We start from the raw sequence: 9,786 nt of genomic DNA, 5'->3' as shown, positions 1-9,786 counted from the left end.
TGTCCTTGTTGTTTACGAAAACATGCGTTAGGTTATTTGATGACTGTAAATGACCTTTGATGTGACGTACGTGTTGAAGACCGCAACTTTTTGTTCTTCACAAAAGCACTAACGTTAGTGTCTTTCAAGACAAAATGGTTTTTGAGCTTTACAAAGCATGACCAAATTGCCTTTAAGAAACTTTAGGTTCTTCGTAGTGTATTTCCTGTACAAAGTCACATATTTGAAGACTAAATTGTCTAAATTGTTTAGGAAAGAAAAAAACGTCATTTACAATTCCTGAAAGAATGAATTGGCATTGATGCTTACGACCTACGTTAGGAAGATGTTTTTAAGACTGCATTTTCCTTGTGTTTTCCAAACCCACGTGTTGCTTTCCGACGTGGGAAAAGGTGATAAGGATCCAGCTGTCACCTGTGACATCGTCAAATGTGGACCATACCGCCAACAACGACGGGTGACACTTTTAAAATGAGAATTCAAGTAACCCAAGGATAAAGAAGCTACGTCGACGAAAGAAGACCCGTACATTCACTGACGTGAATGTTTTCCACGGTGCTTGTAATTGTCATACTTTGAATTTTCTTGCTTGGAAGAAATATTCGTGCCCCCCCCCCCCCATCCCCCCCAAAAAGGGGAAGGTGGTCTGGTCCATGAGAGTCAAGTCCAGGTGGAAGCGTGCGCGTGGGCCAAAGCAACTCAGGAAAGCGCGGCGACATCATCATGTTGCTGACTTTCTTGACGCTAACGCTCGCCGCCGCCGCCGCCGCCGCGACAGGAAGCGACAACGAAACGGCGGCGACTCCACACGGCCAGATGGCCATCGCGCGGGGAAAACTGCTGGTGAGTCCTTCGTAGCCTCGACGTCAAAGTCAGGTCCGCGTGGGAAAACATTGATGAGATCAATATTTTTAATAAATGTACGTGAAATAGTTCATTTGAATCTGTCATTTTTAGAAGTGCGTTATTTATCATCCAATTTAGTTACAATGAATTAGCGCGTCAAAAAGAGTACATGTGTCTTTGTTTTCCAGGCTCCCAGCGTGGTTGGATGAGGCATCAAGAAAATGCCTGAGCTGCATCACTTCCTGTTGGAGCGCTGGGCTTTGTAGTATCCTTGGCCTCCACGCCTCTCCATGCAAACTGGTTTTGTTCATGGTAAAATGTTGGCTTTGACAATGGAAGACAATGCCTCGAAAGTTTACGAAAACACGTCTGTTGGCTTTGTCGCAAGTTTCATGTTGTGGTTATAAAAGCACGCATGTTGGCGACTAAATCTTCAATGTTCTCAAGAATGTATGTTATTGTGCTAAACGACTTTACATCATTTTGACAAAAACTAAAAACTTGCTTTGTCCCAGTTGCAAACATTGTTTACGCAAACAATTCTCTTTGTTGCCAATTTAAGTTGTAATGTTGACAAAAATATAACTCAGCTTTGTTGAAGGCTACATTTTCAATGTTTAAAAAAAATGTGTTCGTGTCATCAAAGACTCCAAATTGTCGTGACAATGTTTACAAAGCACCATATTGTCTTTGATGTTTACTAGAATATGCGTTGGACTAAAAGTTCTTAAATGTCTACAAAAACGTGTCAAAGACTAAGTTGTGTTTGATGTTCACAAAAACGCATACATTAGCTTTGTTAAACAAGAAATTTACAAAAACATGTACACTGTCAAATCACATTGGACATTTCTGTTCACAAAAACACACTTTGTTGAAGACAAATTGTTCACGTTGTTAAAAAAAGAAAAAAAACCTACGTGTGGTTTGTTTGACAATGTTTCAGAAATGACCTTGACCCGAGGTTTCCTTGCCCAGTCACAACTTGGAGTACGATTCCTCGGAGGAAGTGGACCCTCGACTAATTTTTTATGACGACAAGGACGAGGTCGTCCAGGTGACCTTCGACAGCCTCACTTTTGGCAACTTCAATTAGCCTTAAGAGGCGCGGCGCGGCGGTAGCAGCCACTGGCTGCTGTTCAAGAAATCTCAAGAATACCGCAACTGAAATTGATTTTTGTTTTTAGAAAGTTGGATTTTTACAACATAACACATACACTTTTTTTTTTTTTTTTACGAGAATGTAATTATAACTTGTGATATGGAGCGACAAATAGACATTTTTGAGGAGAGAAGCGTAATTCTTCAGAACTCCTTGACCCAGGAAAAAAAATCTTGAATGTATATATATTTATATAGAAAAAGATTTCCCCCAGAATTTTTTAATTTTCAAAAAAATGACTTTAGTCAAGAAAACATTCCCCCATCATCAAACGTCTTTTATTTTTTCTTTAAAGCCGACCAATATATGCTGTCTGCAATATTTTGATTTGTAGACGGTTGGTGTGAAAGGCATGAAGGCGGCGGAGATCGCCGCCCTGCTGGACTCCCTGGGCTTCTACAAGCGGTCGCAGAAGGGCGAAGCGGTGCCGGAGGAGTTCCAGAACTTCCCCCTGCGCGCCCCCCGCGACGAGCTGTGACGCCCCCCGATGGCCGAACGCTGCCACTGCGTCCCGCGCACGCCATTGATGACGAACGGAGCCTCAAGGTGTTCTCAAAAAACAAAATCCCGGCTCCGTTCTGACGGCTCGCTGGGCCCGACGTAGTGCGCGCCTGTCGTACGCGTGCTTCTCACGTGTCAGATGCAATTAAAACAAAAACAAAAAAAAACTCAAAAGCGAGAACATGATTGATTTTTGTACATAAATCAAGGATGTGAGTGGAAACTGGAAAGTTATTTCATTACATGTACAAGGCATCATTTAATTTAGTTTAATTTATGATATGAGATTCGTTGATATTTTTCTGATCTAAAAATTATTTCCCCATTTTTGTAAGTGATACTAAGAGATTAAAATCCCATCTTTTTTAGGGGGGAAAAAAATCACAAGTCACAATATGCAACAACAACAAAAAAGTTGGAATCTTTCGTTGGAATCTTTATTTATGCAATTTTAATCCTAAACTAAATAACAACATGCTCCTAGCAAGACTATAACAAATGTTTATTTCTTTTTCTTAAATAAAACAAGGCAACATTTTCAGTTTCTTCAACCTAAATGACTTATCTTGAAAATTGGCTGTTAAATTCAAGCACTTTTTTTGTACCCTGTGAACATCTAATAGAGTACGAAATTGGGTTGTACTCTTTTTGTCTGTTTGTTAATGGTGTGCAGCAGTTCGCTGGAGCCTCCGTAGATATGAATACTCCTTTTGAGCTGTGTGCCGACGGCAATGCTAAGTTAACGCCTTTGAGCCCCTGCCAACATGGCCGCCGCGTAGGCACGTCCACTATATGTGAGCCTGCTCTGGACTACTGTGACAACAGCAACACAACAGGAAAGACCTGCAGCGTTACTCACTCCCTCCGTCAGTTCGCCTGTCCGTCTGCCCGCCCGTCCGTCCGCTGATTACAGCCAAATGCGCAACAAACAGACTTGGACAGCTACTGGACAAAAAGGCCTTTGGAGTGGACAGGACGCCATAGTGTTCATTTTCTGTTCGTCAAATACAGAGTCCGTGGAATCCGGGTTCCAGTGTATTTGTCCAACTTTAATCTTGGTATCTACTACATATATTTTCTTTTCAGCGCACTCCTATCTCTCCCTTGAATTGTATTTGATTGAATTTGGCCTCTTTTATTTGTTGTGTTGAATTTGGACGACATGCAATATGCGCATTGTGTGCTGCTGTCACATTTTGTCGCAAAGACGTTGAATATCCAGCACGTTGTAATTGTTTCAGTTTGACTCATGAGAAGATTTCGACTAATCCGCAAGGCTCCCGCCTCCTGTTTGCTAATCTGATTAGCGGGCCGCGCGCATGCGTGCGTGTGCGCGCGAGTGTGCGCGAGTGTGCGCGCGCGATGCCCGTGTTCTACTCGCCGGTTCCCGACCACGTCGGCGTGGGCCCAGCCCGAGCGGGAACTTGGCAGGTCCGCAGAGAGCGCCGTGACCCTTCGCCTTCGGATTCACGTTCAGGTTGGTCCTCATTCTTGACTTGACAACATTCTGTGACGCATACGGTCAGAGGGGGATTAGCAAGACACCGAAAAGAAAAAAACAACAACACATGGGGACAAAACATGTCTTTCAAAACATTTAATTTCAAACAAAAGGAATGCAAAAATAAAGTCTTATTTGTATTCATATTGAAAGTCCTATTTTTAGAAATAAAAAAGTTATAGTAATGATACAAGTGATGAAAAAGTCATACTATTACAAGAGGAAAACATTTGAAAATCTACAGTATATATATATATATATATATATATATATGTGTGTGTCTATGTATATATACAGTATATATTAAAAATTGCGAGAATCAAGTCCACCGTTATTTTTATTTTCATGAGAATAAAGTGCCCATTTTTTCAAGATTTAAAAAGTCATATTTTTGTAGTTATATATTTTGAATCACATTTTCTTTTGACGAAAATGTAACATTGCAAGAATAAAGTTACTTTCAAGATTCAAAATCAGAACACGGGTTAGATTTAAAGGTACTATTATGAGAGAGTTCAACTTCTGGAGAAAATTTCGAATCTACAGTACGTTATTGTGAAATTCGTAGCTATGCCCGTTTATTTCTTTAAAAGTAATGTGACAAGATTTAAGTTGCATTAAAAACCAAAAGTTGAATAGGAAAAGTTTTATGCTGCCATTGCCCGAAAGCAAAAATAAATCTGCCGCCTTCGTCGTTGTTTTCAGGGTGGGCGTGCACGGAGGTGGCGTGCGACGTGGCTCTGCACATGTTGATCTACTTCAACATGTTTTATCTGCCCTGCTGGTGCTTTTCGTCCGTCTGCATGCTGCAAGTCAAGGTCAGTGGTGCGACTCATCGGCAAACGTGGCCCAGGCCACCGACAACGCCTGTGGGCCAACTCCGTTGTCGTCATCCTCGCCTTCAAACCTCATCCGGGTTGTCTGGGAGGAAAAAAAATGAGCAAACGGGGATCCGATTTTGTTTTTTTTTTGTTTTTTTGGTGGGGTGGTCCAAATCCAAACATCCATCAAATGTATTGATGTTGCTGAAAGATACTAACTAGCATTGGCTTGATGCGGCGGAATCCGAGCTAAAGCAGAGATGTATGACTTTCTGAGTCTTCGATCAAGCAGACGCTGATGCTGAATGCTGATTGCTGATGATGCACTAAGTACTGGCGGATTTTTGTCCGTCAGCGTAATGGTCACGAACCGCGTCCGTCAGTGGGGTTCGGCTTTCTTTGAAAGTCCGCCTGTTTGTTTTTCAGTTTGCGTACCTTCCGGGATACTATCAGGGTCTGCTGATCAGCGGAATCGTACTCGTCACTATCGTGGAAATCGTCCGCCTTTACCTCGGCTACTTTGGGAACCTGCACGAGAACGTAAGCGCTTTCGTTGACATTTATTCACCCAAATGCTTTGTGTACTTTTTCTGTCACATCCTGTTTGTTTGTTGTCATTTTGCTACTTACTTCATGTACTTTGTACCTCAAATACTCTCTGTACATAATATATTTGACTTACTTTTCTACTTTCGATATTTGTTTTGTCTGTACTTTTTGCCTAGGTTGCGTGGCTGTGCTGCTTCTGCGTGCTGACGCTGTCGTTCCAGCTGCCGGTGCTGCTGTTCTTTGTGACGGACGAGGGCGCGCTCATCCTCCCGCTGGAGCGCGCCGTCCACTCGCTGCTGCTGGCCGCCGCGCTGGCCCAGATTGCGGCCGCCGCGCTTGCGCTGCGCACCATGACCAGGAAGCTGACGCTGCTCTTCCATCTGCGCCAGCTGGCCAAGGTGGACAGCTTCGGCCACGCCGCCGCCGCCGCCACCAGCGCGCCCGGCCTGGGCCTGGGCCTGGGCCTGGGCTTGGGCCTCGGTCTGGGCCGGCTGGCCTACCGCCGGGTTACTGTTACTTGAGATGGTTCATTATGCTCATTTTGCTTTTACAGGGGGAGTCCAGTGAAAACATTTCTTGGCAATAATGTCGTCTCTGCGTCCCCACTCGTCTAAGCCCAGCATTCCGGTTCATATTGCGCTTGTGCAATACAGTATGAATGAAGGCGTCTCAGGGGGCGGCCATTTTGACACGGGCGTCACATGACCAATCCCAGACAACAGATGACGTTCGCAAACTGAGCCCTTCGGCGTTGTGACGTCATTTTCAGTCACTGGCAAAATGGCCGACCCCCTGAGACGGGTCACAAATGCAATGTTACCAGAATGTCGTGTTTAGACCAGGTGTGTTGCATACGACATATTATTGTCAAGAGCATTTTTCAGTTGACTTCCCATTTAATATGAATTTATTCGAGAACAAATATGACATAAATCCATCGGTATTTTTCAAGATTTTTTTTTAAGTATTGCCAGGATAAAGCCAAAATTTTCCAGATAAAGAAAAAAGTACTTTTTTTGGTTTAAAACCATTTTAGTTCCATGATAATAATCTTGTGTTTTTGCAGAAGTAAATAATTTTTTTTTTCTATTGCATTTGATTTTTTCCTAATTTCTTAATTCCATTTTTCGTCACAGCATTAGACCATTCTTTTAAACGATTATCATTTTTTTTACAATTAGATTTTTCTATTTTGCATTTTTCACAATTTGTCTCATTCATATAAACATCACCATTGTGCCGCAGTGCAAATGTGTTGAGCATTTGTGACCACCAGAGGGCAACCAGGGACTACAAATTAATCCCTAACATCTGCATCATGAGCTACACGAGCGATCTTATTTTTACACTTGAACTCGGGTTAGGAACGTTCAAGCGTCACTCCAAACATGCCCTGTGTAACAATTTCAAAATGTATGACGGCCACAGATTGACACTGGCACAGAGTAATTGATTGTTACATTTTTATTTGAACTGTTTTGATCATCTTTTTTTGTGTCAGAATATTGCAAGAACAAAGTTGTGTTTTTTTTTGCTCAGAACTTGCAAGAATTAAGCTTTTTTTTAAAGAAATAAAATTGCAGCATATTTTAAACTCTGAAAACTTTTCAAGAATAAAGATGCATTTCTACAAGATTAAAACATATCTGAAATAAATATCTTGACTTTTTTTTAGGAAAGTCTTGACAGCATTGAACACAGTTGTATTTTTCAAAATTAAAAGTTGCATTTTCCTTTAAAAGTCTTTATATTACAGCGTGATTTTTTACTACTATGTGAAAAAGTGGCCTTTTTTCAGGATAATTTTCAGCAGAGCACAAAAAAATGTGTTTGAAAAGCAAGCAAGCCACTGTGTAAATCCAGTACGACGTGAAACTTCATGACACTCAAAGGATGGAAAGTGTCTAGTAAATAAATACTCAAATGTATTCAAATAAATATTAATAATATGATAATTGTATTCATATAATATAATATTAAGACATAGATTAAAATAAATATTCACTAGCTGTTAGCTAGCTAAACAAAGTTGCCTTTTTTTAAGATGACATTTTATTTAAATGTAATATTGTGATTATTTTGGGTATCAGAGATAGAATAATTCAACATATTTCAACATATTTTAATTAACAAATCATATTTAGTTTGGTTTTCTAATTTAATTATACACTTTTTTTTATTTGCCAAAAAGTTGAAGAATCTTTCCTCATTAAAGCATTGCATTTTTAAAAAGTCACACCAGTAAGGGAATATTCACATATCCCAAGAAAAATCTTTCACTATTAAGAGACTGAAGTTGCGTTTTCGTTGAGATGAAAAAACATGCAGTTTCAGAAACAAAGTCGGATATTTTGAGAATATTCTTTTAGATGTGTTATGTTCTAAGTGTAATATGAGAAAAACAATTAAGTCGTTTTTTGTTCAGATCAAAACATTTTTGTTTTACTTATGTAAAATTATAAAAATGGGATTGTTTTTTTATGTTTAAGAATTAGCTATAATATTACAAAAAGAAAGCCATCATTTTCTAGAGTAAAAATCTGTGTTTTGATGATGGCAATTTTCCCGGCTGTTCATTTTCCCACTCTTGTTCGCCACCATGACAACCAAAGCACACGCCATCTTTTCTCTTTTTTTTTTAATACACTTTTTTAAGCTGGTGGGTGTCGTCACGGCGACGTTGGCCTACATTTTCAAATATATTTTTATCTATATTTGTCTGCGTGACGTTCAGGCGGATTGACGCACTCCAAGATGGATGGAGATGTTTTGTTCCTTTTTGCCGAGAACGGATCCCCACCTCTGCAGCCCCCTCCCCAGCACCCCCATCCATCCTGTTTCCATTAGCAACCGAGTAGAGAAAAGAAATATGCGCACGGATGGGACACTTGGTGGTGATAGGCTGCTGCATGTCGACATCATCAATTTGCCATACAGCCGATGGCCATGTGTTGTTTTGGAGCCAATCTCGCCAGCCGCCGTTTCACATTAGCCGCGGGATGTTTTCTATGTTGAGCGGCGCGCGTGAATATTTCGGCGTCTGTCACGACAAATCCGACACGAAGCGTAATTTGCAAAAACAAATGTGAAGAAGAATGTGCTTTTTATCCAAAGATGAGCTACGTTTTGTCCGCAGCGTAATGCTAACATGTTGGCGTAGCAGCGCTATGCTGCCGTTGAGCTGGGGACGGCGGGCGGGCGGGCGGGCAGCAGGGCGGGTCAGAAGCTGATTGGCTGATGACATGGTTCACGATTGGGTTGGATGGACAGCTGTTCTATACAGCATGTAGTTACATCGTTGTGTATATCAATCGGTGTTCCCTGACTGGGCATCCAACCCAAGCCAAGCCAAGACTGTGACAGCGACGAACGCTAACCCCTAGACCACCAGGAAGTTAGTCAGTCCCTCAGTCGGTCAACCGGTGGGTTAGTTTATGTTGGTTGATTAGCTGGACACACAGTTGGTCAGCCAGTAATGACTTAGTCTCTTGGTTGATGAGTTATTTGCCTTTGTCTGGTTGTCTGCTTTTAATGAACTGTTTGAATTAGTGGTTGGTTGCTTGTATACTTATTATACTTATTATTGTATACTTGTTTATTCATTTTATCTTTAGTCAGTCAGTCAGTTAGGTAGTTAGTTCGACAGCCCTTGGGTTATGTTGGTTGATTAGCTAGTCGCTCAGTTGGTAAGCCGGTTATTGACATAGTGTGTTGGTCAGTCAGTTAGCTGTTGGTTGATTACTTATTTGTTTGTTTAGTTATGTTGGTTGATCAGTTAGTGAGTTATTCAGTGGTTCTCAGTTAATGACTTTGTTACTTTGTTTGTTTTTTGTTTGTGTTGACTGACTAGTTGTTTGACTGTTAAATTCGGATGATTGGTTAGTCAATCAGCGCATCAGTCTGTTGGTTGGTTAGTTTAAATTGGTTTATTAGTTAGCGAGTGAATTATTCAGTTAGTTAGTTGGTTCGTTCTGTGGTTGTCTTCTTTTAATTACCTGTTTGAATTGGTGGTTGGTTGCTTGTATACATATTTAGCTGTTTATTCATTTTATCGTTTGTTAGTTAGTTAGACAGCTGTTGGGTTATGTTTATTGATTAGCTAGTTACACAGTTGGCCAGCCAATTATTGACTTAATTAGAGTAGTTGTTGGTTGATTGGTTATTGGTTATTCAGTTATGCAGTTGGTTGTCAGTTAACGAGTTAGATACTCAAATACATGTCATGTCATGTCATGTCATCCTCCAAACCGCTTATCCTATACAGGGTCGCGGGGAGTTGCTGGAGCCTATCCCAGCCGTCAATGGGCGAAGGCAGACTACACCCCGAACTGGTCGCCAGCCAGTCGCAGGGCACACATAGACACTGTCACTGAGCGGGAATCGATCCCACGCTGCCCGCACACAAC

General features: G+C 41.2%; 2 protein-coding genes across 2 annotated transcripts; both read left to right on the top strand.

The window, feature by feature from the left end:
• The first annotated feature begins 339 nt into the window (after positions 1–339).
• On the top strand, positions 340–2,823 carry selenoe (selenoprotein e). The gene is made up of 4 exons (XM_086031305.1): positions 340–843; positions 1,035–1,111; positions 1,825–1,903; positions 2,343–2,823. Exons 1-4 carry the CDS (start codon positions 724–726, stop codon positions 2,484–2,486), a joined length of 420 nt encoding a protein of 139 aa, XP_085887431.1. The 5' UTR covers positions 340–723; the 3' UTR covers positions 2,487–2,823.
• An 815-nt stretch (positions 2,824–3,638) lies between these two features.
• On the top strand, positions 3,639–7,075 carry LOC147146791 (transmembrane protein 17A). Its single transcript, XM_086030989.1, has 4 exons — positions 3,639–3,986; positions 4,716–4,828; positions 5,258–5,371; positions 5,557–7,075. The coding sequence occupies exons 1-4, from the start codon at positions 3,872–3,874 to the stop codon at positions 5,899–5,901; spliced, it is 687 nt and encodes a 228-aa protein (XP_085887115.1). The 5' UTR covers positions 3,639–3,871; the 3' UTR covers positions 5,902–7,075.
• Positions 7,076–9,786: the final 2,711 nt, after the last annotated feature.

Source organism: Filicampus tigris, chromosome 5 (genome assembly GCF_054856515.1).
Source record: "Filicampus tigris isolate MCC_2025a chromosome 5, RoL_Ftig_1.0, whole genome shotgun sequence".
Classification (NCBI taxonomy): Eukaryota; Metazoa; Chordata; class Actinopteri; order Syngnathiformes; family Syngnathidae; genus Filicampus; species Filicampus tigris.
This window is presented reverse-complemented; position numbering and strand designations above follow the sequence as displayed.